Raw genomic sequence first — 19,501 nt, 5'->3', positions numbered from 1 at the left:
ACCTATCAGGTGGTGTTTCCCAGCATCCTCTGCCCTGAGGACCAGGCCCACCTATCAGGTGGTGTTTCCCAGCATCCTCTGCCCTGAGGACCAGGCCCACCTATCAGGTGGTGTTTCCCAGCATCCTCCTGATTTCTCTTCCCTCCAGAGGTTTCCTTCATCTTTCGTGACCTATGACCTCTCTCTCTCTCTCTCTCTCTCTCTCTCTCTCTCTCTCTCTCCCTCCCTCTCTCTCTTTTGTGTGTGTGTGTGTGTGTGTGTGTGTGTGTGTGTGTGTGTGTGTGCGCGTGTTTTCAAGACAGGGTAGTCCTGGCTGTCCTGGAACTCACTTTGTAGACCAGGCTGGCCTCTGCCTCCACAGTGCTGGGATTAAAAGTGTGCACAGTTGTAGGATTCCCGGAACAAGAAGGTTTTTAATCTTTTAATCCCCGTGTCCAGCATCTGACTAATGCAGAACCTTTTTAGTTATTACTCTATTTATTTATTTATTTATGTTTGTTTGCTTGTTTACTGGCTTTTTGAAACAGGGTTTCCCTGTATTTCCAGTTGTCCTGGAACTCACTTTGTAGACCAGGCTGGCCTCAAACTCACAGAGATCCACCTGCCTCTGCCTCCCAATTGCTAAAAGCATGCACCACCACCGCCTGGCAAAATTTATTTATTTTTATTTTATGTACGTTGGCGTTTTTGCCTGTGTGTATGTCTGTGTGAAGATGTTGGATCCCCTGGAACTCGATGTACAAATAGTTGTCGGCTGCTGTGTGGGTGCAGGAAACTGAAGCCAGGTCCTCTGGAAGAGCAGTCAGTGCTCTTCACCGCTGAGCCATCTCCCTAGGCCCCCCTTTTTTAGGTATTCTAATGAGCTGACACAGTCCTGCTTCTTACTTTCTGCACAGGGCATGGGACACAGTTAGGTCCCCTCCAGTAAAGCGGGACTGAAAGGCCATCATCGCCCATCCCCTTTGACTAATCTCATCTCTAACCCCAGCAAGCCCTGCTTCGTTTTCTTCTGCCCCACTTCCGGGTTCTCAGATCCTATGGGTCCTGCACTCAGAGGAAGGGAGGAACCAAAGACCGAGTCTGTAAAGCCCTGAATGCCGTAGTCAAGAACACACGGTCGTCGCCCGTCGCCTGTGGGGATTTTACTAAACTGTGGACACAGAAGGGGAAGGCTTCTGCTAATCGCTCAGAAATAGAGCTCTCCAGCCTTGCTATTTTTAACCCTCAATGCTTTATATTCTTAGCTGCTGCGTGGGAGGGATGGGAAGGAGAGAAATGGATGGAGGAAAAAGCCTGGTAAAGGCCGACAGTACCCAGGCCTAGGAGCAGGAATTTCACAGCCCAGGTGGAATTCCATATGGGCTCTGGCTTTGGGTACCCCATCCTTCACCTCTAAAACCAAAGTTTGGAGCCGCTACTTTCTTGTCCTTGTTTGAGTACAAGGACTTCACCAGCGTAGATAAGTTCTAATAAGTGAGCCTGTGGAAGAGCGCCCTGACCCCCCCCCCAACACAGTCCTGTAGTCTGCTCTCTCTCTTCCAACCTCCCTGCTCACACTCTGGCTGGAGGAATCCTTCTGATCCGTGTCTCTACGCCCCTTTGAGTAGGACAGGTGTTTCAGACCACAGCAATGAATGCATTCCAATAAAGAAGTCCCCGCTGGCCCATGCTGTCAAATGCAGCTACCTCTTTCTTTCCCTCCTGAATCTCACCCTTGGTGAAAGGCTGTAAAAATAGTTCCAAATGGTGGCTGCAAATTCCATTCAGATGACCTAACTATGACTTACTAGGTCTGCCAACAGGGCCACTGACCTTTGAAGCGACCTGTGGCTGTCTTCCAGAGCAGGCAGCCATCGTGGATGAGTTTCCGCCGCAGAAGCTCCTCTCGGCCGAAAGGGCCCTTGCCAGGCACAGGGGTCTGGGCCCGAGGGTCCATTCGGTTGTAGATCTCCTGCAGGCGGGCCCCTTTCTCCAGCTCGTGCACATCCTGGTCCACATTGGACAGCAGCTCCTTCACCAGGCCTAGAGCTGCGGTCAGGTCTTGGTGCTCCTCCTCAATCCCTGGCGTCACCGGAGGTCCCGCAGGAGAAAAGGTGTAACTGGTGCCACCCCAACCCAGTTCCACCTGAGACTGCTCAGAGCCCCCCACCCAGCCCCACCGCTGCTTCCCCTGGATGTCCCCAGGCAGGCCCTGCCTTCCACGCTCTTCCTCACCGTGAGAATGCTGGAGGATCCGGTTGATGAGCACTGGATATTTGGTGATCCGCTGAGTCACCAGCAGAATGCACTCCTGAACCCCATGGCGCTTCAACACCGCTGAGCGGGTCACTTTCTGTAAGAGACAGAGAGATTGGGAGCCTAAGCTCTGCAGCTGCCCATCCCCCCACCCTCCACCCCGGCATCTGCCCCATGTTGGCCTGGGTAGACAGCTTCCGGGAAAGGGGGAAGAGAATGTCACAGGTCTGTGGTGATGACCAAATCAATAGGACATGACAACCAGTCCAATACTGTCTTGCCCAGCGAGGGGTGGCTATTGACAAGATCCAAAAGTGAGCTGGGTATGGTGCATAGAAGGCAGAAGCAGGTGGATTTCTATGAGTTCGAGGCCAGTGTGGTGTACATAGTGTGTTCCGTGACAGCCAGGGCTATAATGAGTCCCTGTCTCAAAAACCCAAAGAGATCTAAGAGCACACAAGGGTCCACAGGAGGGTCTGAGTGCCTGCCCTCTATGCCTGCACAGAGGCTCTGCATATGCTACCCTGGGGATGGGAGAGGTCTGGGCCGTGAGAAGGCTGAGCCTGGGCTTGCAGACGCTTGCTTACCCGGATGAACTGCTGGAAGCGTTTGTCTCGAGCGTACAGCTCCTTATAGAGCTTTAAGGCCTTGGTGTGGCGGCTGCAGAACTCGGAGTAGGTCTTGCGCATCTGCTCCGCATTGGAACCTGAGAACTAGAAGTCAGGACAGCGAGACCAGGTCAGCACTTCCCGAGGAGCTGCACCTCACCCCTCAGCACACCCCTGGCCTGCTAGACAGCTTCCTCCTCGCCCGTTCTCCCCAGCTTCCCTTCCTGCCACCAGAGCTTGGCTGGACGTAAGAATTGCTCACTCTTTGGCCAACAACATGGCAGGAAAGAACCAACTCCCAGAATTGTCCTCTGACCTCCACATGCTCATATACATTCCTGTATAGGTGCGTGTATACACACACACACACACACACACACACACACACACACACACACACACACGTATGCATGCACGCTCACACACTCACATATAATTTTTCTTAAGTAAAGAGCCATGTATGTCAGTGTGCATCTTTAATCCCAGCACGTGGAAAGTAGAGGCAAGTTTGTGAGCTGGAGGCTAGCCTGGTCAACATAATGAGTTCCCAGACAGCCAGAGCTACATAAGACCCTGTCTCTCTCTCTCTCTCTTTAAACTGGAGCTGAAGCTGAGGACTGAATCCAGGGCCTTGCACTTGCTAGGCAAGCGCTCTACCACTGAGCTCAATCCCCAACCCCAAGACCCTGTCTCAAAACAAGAAATGCTCACTTCTGTCCTAACTCCATCTACAAACATCGTTCAGGAGTCCTGCCTTTTCCTACCTGGCTGATGAGCAAGTCACCCAAACGCTGGATGACAAAGTTCCGGGTGCTGCCCGGACACAGGGCCTGGCGCCGGCGTTCCAGCAGCTGGCTGAGGAAGCGTGTATGAATGTCACTGAGCTCGTCCACGCAAGGGAACAGGCCCTGGACTACCCCTGGCTCCAGCTGCAACTCCTCCAGCATCCCAGTGCGAAAGAGGCGGGTCATGATCTTCAGTGTTCTCACGTGGTGCAGCTCTGTCTGGATCAGCTCTGTGAGAGAGACAAAGGGTTACGTGGCCCTGTACCCTCCCTCGGACACAATTCAAGACGCCCAAGGTGGGTCTCCCCCAAGTTAACGCTTGCGTCGCTCTTGTCTTAGACCATCTGAGTTTGTTTTTTATCTCTGTGCCTCGTCATTTCCAGAAGGCAAGGATCCCGTGTGTTAGGTGTGTAGGTTCCCAGTTCCCAGCACAGTGCTGGGCGAGGAAGAGGAAGAGTGAAGACGGACTGAGGAAGAGATATGGATGGGGCCTTGGGAGCTGGGTGTAGTGGTGCATGCCTGTAACCCCAGAACTCAGGAACCCCAGAACTCAGGAACCCCAGAACTCAGGAAGCTGAGGCAGGAGGACTGAGAGTTTGAGACCAGATTGGCCTACATAGTGAGACTTTTCTCTAAGAAAAATAAGATCAGGGCTGGAGAGATGGCTTAGAGGTTAAGAGCACCGACTGCTCTTCCAGAGGTCCTGAGTTCAATTCCCAGCAACCACATGGTGGCTCACAACCACCTGTAATGAGATCTGGCGCCCTCTTCTGCGTACATAATAAATAAATAAATCTTTGAAAAGAAAAAGAAAAAGAAGATTTAAAAAAAAGCCCATCAGCAGGAAGCAGTAGGTGCACAGGGACAACCTGGTGCCAGCCAGGGACATGGAGGCCAAGGACAGGAAGAGGGCGTCCTGGCAGGTGGGTGGCGGAGGGGAGGTGCAGCCGAGCGCCCCTGCGTACCGTAGATGACATCCTGCTGCTTCATCACCTCCTTTTTATGCTGCTGCAGGAAGCTGCTGTCCACGGCAAGGCTCCACGAATCTGCCGCAAAGTCCTTCTCATCCATCTCAAAGTCGCTCATCAGTTCATTGTAGATCACTTCAGCACCTGGGGATCGGGGCAGGAGGCACCTCAGAGCGCAGCTCCCGGCTCCAGGACCCGGTGCCCTTCCCCGGATCTTCCCTCCCTCCTCTTCCCAGGCTCCTCCCACCAGCCACGCCAACACTCCTTTCCTCCACGCTGGGTCCGCTCACCTTCGTCGATAAGGGATTCCACGGACAGGGTTCGGTTCCGCATGTTGAGGGAGTCTGTAGACTGGGAGAGGATCCGACGCAGCCCCAGGGGAGACTCATCATTGAAATGTCTGAAGGAAGCGGAGGCCATCTGCATCACCCCCACTCGGGCAGGAGGTCCCTTCCCAGGTCGGGACCCGAGGTTGGGCCCCTCAGGATAGCTACTCTGTGTTTGAACTTATCGTTCACATATCTGTCTCCGGTTCTGAATTCAGGGAGAGGACTGGTGCTCTTGTGGGCTTTGTGCTCTCGCCTGCTGGGCCCCCTCTTCCCCAAACAGAAGCTCACCCAGCAATGTTGGTGGTGGAAACACTCTTAGCCAAAGACAGGGAGGAGCGGCCACGCCGAGAACCGAGGAGGGACTGCCGGAAGCTGTCCGAAGGGTAGATGGCAGAGGTTGGCCGCTCTCGGGTGGTTGCTGTAAGGAAGCAGGCCACGCAGGGAAAACATTGAGTTCCTCAGCCCTTTGGTCTCCCAGGCTCCTCAAGTGGAGCTAAGGTGAACTGTCTAGCCTATCCTCCGCTCCTTAGAGTCAGAGAAAGCTGGCCCAACCAATCCAGAGAATGCCACCTATGAGCCTATGAGCAAACGGAAGGCCAGAAAGGTAAGATCTGTCTGGAGTGACCCAAGCTGCTGAGAGGGAACTCGGGCACCATGCTTTTTCTGAACTGACAATCGACAGTTGCCACAAATGATAAATGACCATCAAAACAGGATGTTGCGAGGCTCAAGTAACCAGCCATCCTTGTCCCTTGTCCCTATTTGGACTGGCCTGTCTTGATCGCAAGGCCAAGCATAAGGGCCATCCCCTACGCCACTCCCACCCAGGACACTTCCACTGAAAAGGAGCTAGCTGTCTGTGTCCGGGTATGACCTCAGGGGGGCAGCAGAGCCCATGGGCTCAGGAGCTTGGGGGTCCTGTGCCTCATGGGAACTTCCCCATTACTCACTCTTACTTCGAAGAGAGACAGACTGCAAGGCGGTATTGTTCTTCAGTAGAGCAGCTTTCTGTTGCTGTGGGACCCAGAGCGAGAGAGAGAGACACCAGGAACAGCTGTCACCCAAAGACTCCCCCCACACCCACCCAGGACCACCCCCCACACCACGCCGGGACCCCGCGGCGGCCCTCGGGGGAGCAGGCTGACACTGTAGTTAAGGGCATCGAGACAGGTCAATGAGCGTGGCAGGGCTATGTTCACAGAAGGCCTGCGGGCCTAAGGTGGCAGTTCCGGGCCGCCCCACGGCAGGGAGAGGGACACGGGGCAGGGAATGGATGGAAAGGCGGACAGGTACTGCACTCCCCGCCCACCCTCTCCCCCACCCCTCTGCCCACCCTTCCCTCTCACCTTCTGCTTGACCTTGGTACAGTTGGCCAGGGTGTCTTTACAGCGGTTGTGGATAGTCACATTGCAGGCTGGGAGGGTGGGGGAGAGAGGGTGAAGGGAGGGCTGGGTGGCCCAGGAGGGGACACACCCACATGTAAACACCCAGCTTCCTAGGCCATACATTCCGCAGACGCTAGCCCCGCTTCCCAGAATTGTTGGTCATGGTCACGGCCAAGCCCTCTCCTGCCTCCCTCATGCTTCAGGCAGGAATTGAAGTGAGAGGGGTGTGATGTGGACAGTCCAGGAGGCTGAAGAATGCGATGGCCTGAGGGGGCCAGCGAGAGGGAGGGTGTCTGCTGCTTGAGAAGAGCCAAGGTGTAGAGGACATGGCATTGGCAGATGAGCACGGGGACCCTCAAGACCGGAAGGTGGCGGAGGAGCCAGAGCGCCCCTCGACCCCTGAGGACAGCTCCCTATCCACTTCATTCCACACCCTCATTTCACAGATGAGGAATCTGGTCTGGATAGTATTTGCTAGCCCAGGTCACCCAGCAGCTAGTGGAGAGCTGGGAATTAAAGTTAGATGCGCCTGAATCCCAAAACCATACTCTTGCGGGGCCTTTAATCCCAGCACTCGAGAGGCAGGCGAATCTCTGTGAGTTCAAGTCCAGCCTGAGCTACAGAGTGAGTTCCAGGAAAGGCGCAAAGTTACACAGAGAAACCCTGTCTTGAAAAACAAAAACAAAACAAAACAAAGCAAAAACAACACACACACACACACACACACACACACACACACACACACACACAGCCAAAAGCCATACTCTTTCACATATAAGCCAGCAGCTTCTGTTCAGGACCCAGCGGCCCTTCCCCTTCCCAGGGCAGCAGTCTTCTGCACTAACCCACTCAGGCTTTCTCCCTTCTAGGCCGGGGAAGTTCTGTTCTCCACTCAGGCAAACTACAGCTCCCACACTCCATCTGCTTCCGCCCCTCCCCACCCCCCACCTCTCCATGGAGTAGGAAAGGAAAAAGGGAATAGCAGAGCCTAGGCTCAGGACCATGGCTGTGCCCTTCCTGACATGCCTTCAGCTCGACAGCTCCCCCCCCCCTACACACACACCCCAACACCACAGGAAACTCTGCTGCCTCGAGCAGACAATGCCCAGCACCACGCTCACTTCCACAAATACAAGGTGCACAGGGTGGGGCAGAGGGGCCGACAGAAGCATGGCTGTGGCAATACCCACCCCCTGGGGCTCCCTTCTCCTACCCCCAGCACCTAGTGTCTCTGGATCAAACCTCCGCTTTCCACCTGCTCTCAAAATAGTGCTACCCACCTCCCCAGTTCCCCTGGTAACAAGCTTCCGGATTGAGTATTTTGTCAGGTCTCTGGAGAGCTCTAGATTGGGGTTACCTCCTTGTCCTTTTAGCTCTAAATCAAGGGGTAAAGAAGTAAGGAAGCAAGCCTCATTAGTTCTTTCTGAGGTTCCGTCCCAAAGTCATAAAGGGATGTGGAGGCAGGGCCCAGGTGTTCTGGCCAGCGTCAGGCCACAACACTCCCACTCTACCCAGAGGGAGGTGTGGGGGCTGGGGGGGGGGCAGGGCGGAGCTGGAGCCCCCTGCACTGGTATCCTAAGGGGGCAGCAATTCCTCCTTTATGCTCCCCCAGTACAGGGCCACCTTGGGACAGGATAATGAATGGCTGGATATGGGCAAGATTAGGAATTCCTAGTCCCTCCTCCGCCACACAGATCTCTGCTGCATTGAAAGGATAAGGCCCAATTCCATCTTGTCCTTGAATCAGCACAGACTTCAGATTCCACCCACATGCAACAGAAAGGCAGGGGCAAGGGGATCCCGAAGTCTAAAATGTCCAGCGGGGCCTAGGAAGATGGGCAGAGGCAGCTGCGAGGCTGGCGGCTCCCCCCCCCCCCAATCCCTAGCTCCTCTCCCACCCTGGTTCAAACACACATTCCTGCTCCTTCTCCAGGCAGTTCCCCTAACTGCCAACAGCTGTTCAGGGGGCAAGGAGAACCCAGCAAGGGACAGCTGGAAGAAGAGTAATCCCAGCCTCAACCCACACCCAAGAGCCTGCTTATGCTACATTCCAATAGCCACCACCCCTTGTGAGGAAGGACCGAGCACCTGGACTTGGGGCTTGAGCCCAGCTGGGGCCCAGAAAGCAGAGTCCCCTTTAAGGATGCGGGGTGGAAAGGACAGAGGGAAGGACTAGGGTTGAAGGGGACCACGTCTGAGTGACCTTCGGGGCCCAGACAACTTACTTGGGCAGATGAGGGCTTCCTTGGCTGTGATGCTCTTGTTACAGGCATAGCACATGGTCATGCCCGAGACTGAGATGGTGGTGAAGAGGTGGCCGTTGGTGTAGCGAGCATCCTTGGCTTCCTTCATCTTCTCCTTTTCCCGGGTCTGTGGAAAGGGCAAAGGATGGAAGTGAGGCTAGAAGATGCCTAAGTGCCCGGCTTCCGGTGGAACAGGCTGAAAGCAGACCCAGGGAAGAGCGGCCGGCCTGGGGAGGATGCGAGGACACCCATTGCTAATGCATAACCTGTCAGAGACAGCTGTCCAGGCGTGACCAGGCCCCGGGGCAGTCAGCCCTCAAGGTTCCCAGGCCTCTGACCTACCTGACCCCGGCGGCTTGGCTGCCTCCTGTTACCACTCATCTCCCTAGCTCTAGATCCCTGCGTCCTCACTCCACCTCCCAGGCTGAGCTCTGCTCGCCCCCGGCTGCTGTACGCTCGCCTCGCTCGCTCGCTCGCTCGCTCTGTGCTGGGGGAAGATGCGCAGAGAGGAGGGGAGGACCGGCGAAGCAGAGGGTGCCAGCTCACCAGCGCTTTCCAATCTATGGGAGTTAGCTGCTCCTCTCATAACCATGACAACGGGTGTTGGAGCTGCTGTCTTAAAGCAGTCATGAGGGAACAGGGATGGGAAAGCAGGAGGTCCCCCTATTAGACTGCCTGGGGGGACAGAATGCGTCTTCAGCCACCCCCCAACCCAGAGGTCAGGACCCCAAACCTCTAACTCTTCTACTTATACTCAGTTAAAGCCCAAAAGAAGATCCCTCTCTGGAAGCGGGTGTGTGTGTGTGTGTGTGTGTGTGTAAGGGAAGGGGGCTCAAGTAGCCAAGAACAACCTTGAACTTGGGATCGTCCAGCCGTCTGCTCAGGGCTGGGACTACAGCACTATCGTGTCCCTTCTTGTCCCCGAGGTATGCCTTTGCCTTTAAGCTTTCTCCCACTTCCTCCAGCTTCTGAGAGTCCTTGACTTCCTCTCTGCTCCTCCCCAGGCTCCTGACTTTTCCAAAAGCTAGACAGAGGTGAAAAGACAGCACTGGCTGTGGAAGCCCATGCCTGTGAATGCCTGCCCTGGGGAGACGAAGACAGGAATATTGTCGCAAGCCTGGGCTGTAGAACAACTGTCCCCAAAACAAACAAAGAAACAAAAAACACAACAACAACAACACGTGCACCAACACATGCACACCCGCACACGCAGCGCCTAGGGAGTGGAGGCAGGAAGCTTGGGGGAGTTCAAGGACATCCTTGGCTACAGAGTGACATGGATGATGCCGGTCCAATCTCAAAACACCACCACCAAAACAAAGAGATTGGCAGAGGGCAGAGGGGAAAAGCAAAGGCACCCGCTGCCAAGCTTGATGGCCCAAGTTCAATCCCCAGGTCCCACACAGTGGAAGAACCGAACCCACACCCACATGCAAACCATGGCTTGTAGCCAATAAATGAGAAAGGACAGGACAGCTGGGACAGTGGGGCATGGCTTTGTCCCAGCACTCAGAGAAGGGGCAGGCGGATCTCTAAGTGTGAGGCCACCCTGGCATACACAGCAAATTCCAAGCTAGTCAGGGCTTTACAGTGAGACCGGAATCCAAATTAATTAGTTAATTAATTTAATTAAAGATGTTAGAGGACAAGGACACCACGCCGGTGGCTGAGACTGAGAAGCGAGGACACTGGCTGGAACCCTAGGACAAAGAGTCACAGTTCAGTGACAAAAACATTGAGCCTGGGCCTGGAAGACCGGTCCTGCCTACACCAGTAACCACACTGGCCGTCAGAGTGGGGGAGGATGGGGGAAAGGGGAAGTGTGAAGGTGCTGAGTCAGCAGTGCAGGGGCCAGAGAGCCGCGGACCACAGTGCCCTAGGCCTTGAGGTGGCCCCGGCCCTCAGTTAGGGTGACCTGGGGGTGACAGAGTCCAGCAGTCTGGAGGTCACCCCTTGTCATGCCTCAGCTTCCTCCCCACCTCCACCATCCCCTTCCCCATCACTCCACTGTTCCTCTGAGTCAGGGTTTCACTACGTAAGCCCTGTCTGGCCGTGAACTAAAGGCAATCCTCCTGCCTCAGCCACCCAGGTACTGGGCTCCCAGGCATGCACCCCCAGGTCAGGGCTTCTCTCCTTGTCCTCCATCTCTGGCTCAGGCACTCTTCCTCCGAGTCTCACCCCAGCCTTCTCTCTATCAGCCAGGCAACAACTTCTCCCTAATGCGTGGGGCCTCCCTCCCTCCCCTTCCCTGCAGCTGACTCCTCCTCTCCTAGGGGACACCCCTCCCTCTGACTCTAGTCTCAGACACTTCAGTTTCTTCTCCTTCTCCAGCGGCACCTACCTGCCTGAGTCACCAGCAAAGCGTCCCATTGGTCTACTCTCCAGCCGTCTTGTGGGAAGGTACAGCGCTTTAATTGGATTGTTTTTAGACCAAAGTCACCTCAAATTCACCTTGTGGGACTTCAAAGGCCAAGTCTAAATACCTCTTCCCACTGCTGCATACCTCTCTCTCTCTCTCTCTCTCTCTCTCTCTCTCTCTTGATAGATAGATAGATAGATAGATAGATAGATAGATAGATAGATAGATCTCCCTCCCTCCCTCTACCTCTCCGGCCTGCCCAGCCTTCTCTAGGACACTGATCTAAAGTATGAGCATGTGTGACAATTTAATTAAAAACAAACAAGCAGCAGGGCAGTGGTGGCGCACGCCTTTAATCCCAGCACTTGGGAGGCAGAGGCAGGCGGATCTCTGTGAGTTCGAGGCCAGCCAAATCGAGTTCCAGGACAGTCAGGACTGTTACACAGAGAGACCCTGTCTCAAAAAACAACAACAACAACAACAACAACAAAAAGGCCAAAAAAAAAACCCCCACCAAGAATCAAACCTGAGAACCGCAGTAAACAGAACAACAAGCCTGACAGGGCCACTCCAAACAGAAGTGTGTGCTTACAGGTACGCTCTAAAGCCGTGATAGGTTCTCTCCCATGGTTCTCTGTACCTGCCTGGACGGTTCTGCTGGGAGTGGCCGAGGAAGAAAGGACCGGGGCTCTAGCAGCCCTTTCCCTCCCTGGCACCACTGCCCACACACACCCCAGCTGCTCTGGTCCCCCGCCTCCACCTGCCAACACTCACCCTCTCCCGAAGTGGCCCCTGTTCTCGGTGGGCGAGCAGCGGGCAGCAGCCGCAGCAGCTGCAGCACATCCCAGCATGGGCACTGCCCAGCAGCAAGCGGCCCTGGCACTGCCTAGCACTATTGTCCCGGAGACGGCTGGACTGAGCCCGCCCAAGGCCCAAGCTGTGGAGAATGGAGTGACATGGGAACTGCCGACCAGGGGGAAAAAACGGGGGGTTCGCTCTCTTCCTCTCTTCGCACAGCAAGCAGGGCAGCCCCCCGTCTCCTCCATGGCCCAGCATGTCCCCCAGGAAAGGGCCTATCACAGCTAGGGGTGGTGCACACATCTGGAAGCCCAGCTGCTTGGAAGGCTGAGGTGAGAGGATGGACAGTTCGAAGACAGCCTGGGCCACTTAGCAAGGCTCCGTCTCAAAGGAAAATTCTAAAAAGGGCAGGGGATGCTGCTCCAGGCTCGAGGGTCTAGTAGACAGGAAGCAGTAGGTTCGATCCCAGAACCACAGAGGTTAAGAAAGAGCTGTCGGGCTGGAGAGATGGCTCAGAGGTTAAGAGCACCGACTGCTCTTCCAGAGGTCCTGAGTTCAATTCCCAGCAACCACATGGTGGCTCACAACCATCTGTAATGAGATCTGGCGCCCTCTTCTGTATACATAATAAATAAATAAATCTTTAAAAAAAAAAAAAAAAAAAAAAGAAAGAAAGAAAGAGCTGTCATTCCCAGTCCAAACACTCACCCCAGCGTGCAGCGCCCCTTCTGCTGGACCCAACCCCCTGTTGTCCAGCTCTGTGTGTCCTGTTGCCTCTCCACAGATCCGGAAAGGTCTCCCCTGCTCACGGGCACTATCCAGGCTAACGCTACATGTTGGGTTGACTGAAAACCGAAGTGAACAGAGCTGGGTGTTGCGGCACACTCGCAGTAATTACAGCACGTGGGAGGCTGAGGCAGAAGGATCAGGAGTTCAAGGCCAACCTTCATCCTAAGACCCATACCTGGCACAAAGCCTCAAGTACAACAGGCACCCGATGTGTGCTCAGAAATGGGGGTGAGAAAGGAAGAAAAGACAGGGTCTCCGGTGGCACCCCGATCTCTGGATACCCTCTACTCCCTATGGGAGCCTTGGGGACTTCAGCCTCCTTTCCTGCCTTTCCTTTCCCGCGCTCTGGAGCACTCCCAACCCACACTCCTCCGTCCTCCGAGACCCAGAGGGTTTCCTCTGGGGGTCAGAACACCAACTCAAAACCTCCTTCCACGCTCTTGGCTGCTGTGGGGAAGGAGCACAGGGGCCTTGAGTGCTGACAGGTTCTCCATCTTGTGCCCTAGGCTAAGAGAAAACAATGGTGCATGTCAAGGCACACCTAGACTCCGGCTTCCCAAGCTCCTCAGGGGCTGCAGCGTTACTCTCCCAAGGCCTGAGTTCTCACGGCCCTCCTCCCTCCATACCAGGGCCTCTGAGAGAACTGTGTGGTATTCACAATCACCTCAGTCAGCCACCGGCAGCTGCCTCTTCCTCAAGACTCCACAGCCAGAGGGCTCGTGGAGGAGTCCACCGGGACTAATAGCCCGTGGCTCCGCCCTGGAGAGCAGAGACACAGGGTCACTGGCTCCGAAGGGGAAGGAAGGGCTGTGGCTGAGCAGCCCAGGACTGGGCAAACGCGGTTTCAATTCCACACGGGGAAATCTGTGAGGCTGGGGAGTGAAGGAGAGGATTCCTGTTGGGAGTCCAAGAGGAGGGTTTCGGATGGTCTGTGCAAGGCCCTGCTCCTTCAGGAGCTCCAGGGAAGGAAACGGAAAACTGGAGGCTGAGAGAAGATGGCCAGATGCAGACACGAAAGCTTAGGCCAGAAACAAAAGAGGGAGACATCACTCTCACATCACACAAAGGCACTTAGAAAACCCTGCTTAAGGAAGGGTGCCGAGCCACTGGGCCCTGGGACTGGGCAGCACACCGGGGAAGCAGAAGCCATAGGCAGTAAAATCCGGCTAGAGACTCTGAGACCCAGGTACCCCAGACCCCAGCCTGCCCCCACCCAGCCACACCTGTCAGGCCAGACGCAGACAGACGGGCATTTGTACGGGCGAACAATAGCTGTGCCAGACTCCCTGCCCTCCTGGCACAGGGCAGGCCCGCTGAGTTGGGGGGGGTGGCTGCAGCCTGCAGCCCTATCCCCCGCCTCCCCAAGGAGACACAAACAAACCCAGAAGGGTCCAGCCAGCCCGTCGCAGCCATTTCTCCACCAGTTCCAGAAACCGTGACCAATCCACTCAGCGCCTACCTCCTACATCAAAACAGAGGCTGAACTTTAAAATGGGAACTACTTCCTTATGTCTACAGAGCACTCATTTTCAAAGAGCACCCATGAGCATCTCTGACAGAGAGACACACCCCCCAAACACAAACATATAGGTACCCCAGTCTCCTCTCTGATTCAGGGTCACAGTTCCAGTGGGACAGAGACCAGACCCTCCCGCACCTCCTCTGGTACCCCTGGGTGTTTCTCTAGGTGACCTCTCTAAGACTTCATTTCCCAGCTTTGCTTCTTTCTCTCCCCTCTGTGATGTCCTGGACATCCACTACCCCTAGAATCTTTTGGGATGACCCCAAACCCCAGCTTCCCAGAGGAACCCCAACTCCCCAAGTCTCCCGAACTATTCCGGTTTCCCTGGCGGGCTCCCCCAGCCCTGCCCTCCTTCCTGGTCCTGCACACAAAGCCAGCCACCTCTCTGGTACTCAGAACAAAGGCAGCCCTCTCTCCCGGCTCCCCATCACACACAGGGTTCAGGAAGACCCACGGTGCTCCCCCGCCTCCAAAGCCATCCCCTGGAGCTCTGATCTCTGGCCCCTGCTTTGTTCCGGGGGCCCAGACGGTTAGGGCTCAGGAAAATCCGGAGGGGAGATGAGGAATCTAAAGATGCAAGGAGCAGCCTTTCAGGCTGGAAGAGGTAGGAAGCAGGGCAGAGAGAACTGGGGGGGTGGAGAGCAGGAGACAGCCTGGAAGAACAGAAACAATGAAGAGAAAAAGGAAGCAGGGAGGGCAGATGGATAGATCCCATGCCTGCGGAAGGAAAAGGGGGCAGGCAGGTTGCCCCTGAATTCTTCCTTCGGTGAAGATGTCCTAAGAGTAAGCGGTGGGGGAGGGGCCGCAGATCTCTGCCCTGACCCACCTCCCTCCCAGGTTAGCAGGGAAGACCACGTTCCTCAAATAATCTCATTGCCAGCGGGCCCCTCCACTTCCCACCGCAGTATAAAAAGAAAGGAGACAGCTGGTGTGCTTGGGGAGGGGGAGGGGGAGATCCAGGGTTTGCTGGCTGAGTACCAACTCCCCCACTTCGGTAACCACAGCTTTCCGGAGGTGTCCCGCCCCTTCCGACCAGCTCAAACTGACAACCTCCCTCCTCCCCATGGCCTCCCTGCCCTCTCAGAACCACTCACTGGTCCCTGGCCCAGGCCGATTCCCCAGTCCCTCCTCCATGGCTAGTCACAGGATAAAAGAAACCAGGCTTCTGCATTTCCAGTTACCGTGTTATGGAAGAAAAACAAAAAACCGAAAAAAAAAAACCAAAAAACCAGGGCATGAGACGCCAGGTGTCTGGACTAGGGAAAGACCCCCCTAGAATGTCTTCCTACAGCCTCACAGGTCTGTCCCCCAAGCTCCCCCCCCCCCATGGCTTTCCTTTTTAGGGTGGAACCAAATTTCCGTGCTTTCAGAAAGATCCCGCCCCCCCTCCCCTCTGGCTCTACTCCCGGGTCTCGCTCAAACGGTTGAAAAAATAAACAGACTCTGGGAGCTGGGGCCCGGCCTGACGCTGGGGTTGTTCAGAGGCTGTCTGCCACCCTACAGTTGACACACTTCACTCATCTCACCCTGGAGCTACTCAGAGTCCGGCTAGCTTTCCTTCCGGTTAGCAGACGCCCATCCCAAAACCCTCAGAAAAGCCCCATTAGGGCTTCCCCTGGGCTCGCCAACCTACAGACCGGCTCCCGGTTTAGCATTGAGACAAGTCGCTAAAGCCTGGAACCGGGAGGAAGGGAGAGGGGGTGAGAGGGGTTTCCATCCCCAGAGTGGCTCCCCAGCCTCAAAATGATCTGCTTGGCTGGCGGCAGGAGGGTACTCTGCAGGAGGGTACTGAGCTCCCAGTGAGGACAGGGATTAGGATTAAAGCCCTTCCTGCCTTTCCTTCCTGAGAACCTTATAATGTGGGTGCCCTGAGGAACCGGGAGGCCCCATCTGCCTGCACCCGGTCCCTCCCAGCTCCACATTCGTCTACAAGTCCTCGGTTTCACCGCTTCCTGGAGACTGAGGTATGGAAAGTCAAGGCATTTGGGGGTGGGTCTGAATACAAAGACAGGAAGAAAGGACACTGGTGCAAGCCTGCCGGGGAGGTCGCGATGCAGTGTGTGCTGAGAATTACACACTCAAGATTCCAGACGACAGGTGAGGGCCCCCAGCCGGAGGCGATAATCAAAATCTAGCTGAGGGGAGTGGGTCAGCCAAGGTGGCTGAAGAACCAGGAGCCTGGAAGCCGGTCAGGGTGGCTCCTGCTCTGGGTTCCAGGCACCTCCGCGCTCAGGATGGGGGAAGGCATCCCCGCGACACAAAGGCAAGCTCCCTGCACCTGAGGGAGTCGGCCTGGCCTGGCGGGGGAAATGCGCTGTCGCCTGCCGTCCTGACCCCAGACACCCGCCCACCCCAGGCAAGAACTGAATCACAGCTGGAAAGTCCATCGGCGAGAAGAGGAGGAGCTGACTTTTGTCTTGGAGGGGCGGGAAGGTGGGGGAGGGAGCTGGGAAACCACCCCTTCTCGCCCCCTCCACCCGACGGTGGGGACAAAGGGGGAGACGACCGAGCCAGCGCTGGGGGGCACCACCGCGAGCAGCCCGGCGGAACTGGGGCGCAGCGAGGGGTACCCAAAAGCGTCGCCCCAGGGAGCCCGACACGCACGGCCCCCTTTCCCGCTCGGTCCCTTACCGGAGCAACTTTCTTCCGAGCCGCCCAAAACACTCGGTCCCGCCGAACCACGGGTGACCCAGCTCCGCTCTCCTAGATCCCCGCACAGAAGCTGCGCGGGTGCTGGAGACGCGGGTCACGTCGCGGTCCTCCAGCCCCCTCCCCACGCGCTCGCAGCCCCACCCACCCCGTCCGGCCGCGGCGCGCGGACTCCCGCTCCCCAAGAGCGGGCGGGCGGGGGAACACGGGGCGCGGGGCGGAGGCCCGGAGGTCGGCAGGGCGCTCGGTCGCGGAGCCAGCCCACCTTGGTCGCCAGCTCCTTGCTCCGCTCGATCCGTGCGCGCGTGAGGGATTCGATCCGAGACATAATCCAGCGTGAGCCGCGCTCGGACGCGGCGGACCCGGGCGTCCAGCTCCGGCGGGGGAGGGGTCCGGCCGCACGCGTCGGCCTTGGGGACAGGAAGTCTGAGTCCCCTAGCCCCGGCACCCAGCGCCAGTTCCTCAAACCCTTGTCTCCTCCCTCGCCCGGGCTCAGGAAGGGGGGAGGCGGAGCGGAGGCAGGGCGGGGTACCCGCGCACCGGACGGGACGCCAAGGTTAGTGTTGTTACAGCCTGGAGGACAGGGGTCCTTAGACAGGTTCGAGGCGCCCTCTTGCCTTTTCCCTTTTCCCTTTAGCACTTTGGGACACGCTCTGACCTCAGCGACCGCCTCTTAGCTCGCCTCTCCCTAAAAAAAAAACCACTGGCACCCATCCCAGGTAACTTCACTCTTTAAAGACCCTCAGGTCGGAGAATTCTATCACCTACCTCGTCGACCACTGGGGGAACCAGCCATAAGGGCGCCCATCACATAGACTTGAGTGCACAGACCGCTTTTACAGTTAAGACTGGTGGGAGGGGGGAAATCAAAAGGGAACTAGAAGCTTCATCAGTAGATTGCACTCCCCCAAAAGAGTGAAGAGGACTCATTTCCAAAGCCGGGGAATCCACAGGAGAGCCCCCTCCCTACCCTCCCCCTTCCCCGCTCCGGCAAGCTTCTCACACCTCTGGCCCTGTGGACCACACTCTGACCATCCTTCCCAGCACCACCTCTGCCAACTACTTTGGCCGTGAAGTGAGAAGTCTCCACCTTTCCTGAGGCTAGCCGAGGAAATCCTTCCTTGTGTCCTGACACCAGTTCTCTCCGCTGCATATTCAACTAGACTCAAGACTAGACACAACCTGCCCTGGTCAGGAAGCATTTGGAGCTTGCTCAGGAGTGTGGGTGGTTTTCACCTCACTGGACCCTTTGAGTCAACCTGAGTTTCCTGCCACTGGGGAAATTCTTTCTCCAGGCTTGCTCCTTTCCACCTTACAGGGTCCAACTGCTCTGTAAAAAAACCAGAGCACCAAACCCGGGAGGTGGTGGCGCACGCCTTTAATCCTAGCACTAGGGAGGCAGGGGCAGGCTGATCTCTGTGAGTTCGAGGCCAGCCTGATACTACAGAGTGAGTTCCAGGAAAGGCTCCAAAGCTACACAGTAAAACCGTGTCTGGAAAAAACAAAACACCCACCCACCCCCACTCCCCACCCCCACCCCCACCCACACACAAAGCACCCTGTGACAAAACTTTGTAAAAATTTCTAATCTAGTCCCAAAAAGTGTGTGGTGGGATGGGGATGAGGGAGGGATGTGAGGCCCCACCCACGGGCAGCCGCTAGCTTCCTGGCCTTCTCAGTAGCCTAGCCGGACAGGATGATGCTGGGCTGCAGGTTTCCAGTCCAACTCTGCACTCTCGAGGTGCCAGTTTTAGCCTCTGTCTCTATTTTGGGCTCCACCGCCTCAGCCACCGGCTGTGCTGGTTGGGCTCCTCACCCCTGCACCACCCCCACTCTGCTCCTCTGACCTACCCCACCCCTGCCTAGAACTCCCTCACCTTCTGCACCCATTCTCCTGCTTAGGATCCTTTTATAGTAAAGGCCAGAAGTAAAGGAAACAAACTATGCCCAGGCCAGGCTAGCTGGACGAAGCAGAAAGGCCTTACCCAGGCCAATTCCGGTTCCTCTAAAGGAAACCTGGGAAAGGCCTCAGGAGCGCCTGTGTACTCACTGGCTCTGGGACTCCAGACTGGCCCTCCCTTAAGTGACCAGCCATGGCTGAGAAATGTACTAGCTTTAAAAACAGCACCTAGCGGGCAGACTCCTAGCTCCTGGCTTTACCACTGGGGTCTCAGAGACCTCTCCTGGGCTGGGGGCCTCACTTTTCTCCAAGGCCTGGGCTAGAAAGTGCTGTGAGCCAAACTTGAGTAAGCAATAAATCTAGGAATTGACCCCCAGACTCTTTGAGGGACTGGTCAGGACATAAAGCCCACGTGGAAGGTGTGATCCCTCCAGCCTCTTACTGTGTTCCCCAACTTCAGCTTGCTGCCCATCCCATCCCACCGGCTCCCCAACTCTGCACTCTGAAAACCAAGCCTTTAACGCCACCTGTATTTCATGACCTATGTCTTCAGCTTGACTCTGTTTCTGTTTTCTGTAGCCTCTGGAACAATGAATGTTTTCCTTTCTTCTGGGTGTCCTCCCTTTTCCCAAACTCTTTCATTCCAGCCCCCATGTAATCCTACCCAATGACATCTTTCAGAAGTTGTTTTTATATATATAAAAAACCAAAAACCTCTGCCAGAATCTAAAAGTAGTCAATGCTCTCATTGGATTAAAAAAAAAGGGGCGGGGGAGGAAAGTGCCATTCCCATCGCCGGCTAGGGAGGAAGGGTCTGATTTCCAAAGGGTCATTAGAGGAAGAACCAAGAGTGCCTCTAGCTGCCAAGACCCCAGTGCACACAGTCCACAAATCGGCCTTTCTTTTGCTTGCGTTGGGCCTTAGACGTGGC

At 56.0% G+C, this 19,501-nt stretch overlaps 1 protein-coding gene across 14 annotated transcripts in view; it reads right to left on the bottom strand.

Annotated features, from left to right (window-relative positions):
- Positions 1–19,501, bottom strand: part of Arhgef2 (Rho/Rac guanine nucleotide exchange factor 2) — a 54,278-nt gene that overhangs the window by 9,266 nt on the left and 25,511 nt on the right. For 7 of the 14 annotated variants that reach the window (XM_015995243.3, XM_042279316.2, XM_042279315.2 and 4 more), the window contains 10 exons: positions 8,536–8,680; positions 6,272–6,339; positions 5,876–5,939; positions 5,214–5,343; positions 4,887–4,996; positions 4,594–4,740; positions 3,608–3,858; positions 2,823–2,948; positions 2,215–2,332; positions 1,813–2,061 (listed from right to left, as the gene is read on the bottom strand). In XM_015995243.3, coding sequence (XP_015850729.2) covers positions 1,813–2,061; positions 2,215–2,332; positions 2,823–2,948; positions 3,608–3,858; positions 4,594–4,740; positions 4,887–4,996; positions 5,214–5,343; positions 5,876–5,939; positions 6,272–6,339; positions 8,536–8,680 — 1,408 coding nt within the window. Of the gene's footprint in view, positions 1–1,812; positions 2,062–2,214; positions 2,333–2,822; positions 2,949–3,607; positions 3,859–4,593; positions 4,741–4,886; positions 4,997–5,213; positions 5,344–5,875; positions 5,940–6,271; positions 6,340–8,535; positions 8,681–8,895; positions 9,042–15,115; positions 15,248–16,652; positions 16,796–16,935; positions 17,130–19,501 lie in introns of those variants that run through there. The other 7 variants (XM_076574439.1, XM_006976368.4, XM_006976370.4 and 4 more) reach the window with 7 other exon arrangements.

This window comes from Peromyscus maniculatus, chromosome 6, assembly GCF_049852395.1.
Source record: "Peromyscus maniculatus bairdii isolate BWxNUB_F1_BW_parent chromosome 6, HU_Pman_BW_mat_3.1, whole genome shotgun sequence".
NCBI lineage: Eukaryota > Metazoa > Chordata > Mammalia > Rodentia > Cricetidae > Peromyscus > Peromyscus maniculatus.
The sequence above is the reverse complement of the archived record's forward strand: the minus strand, read 5'-3'. Positions and strand labels throughout refer to the sequence as shown.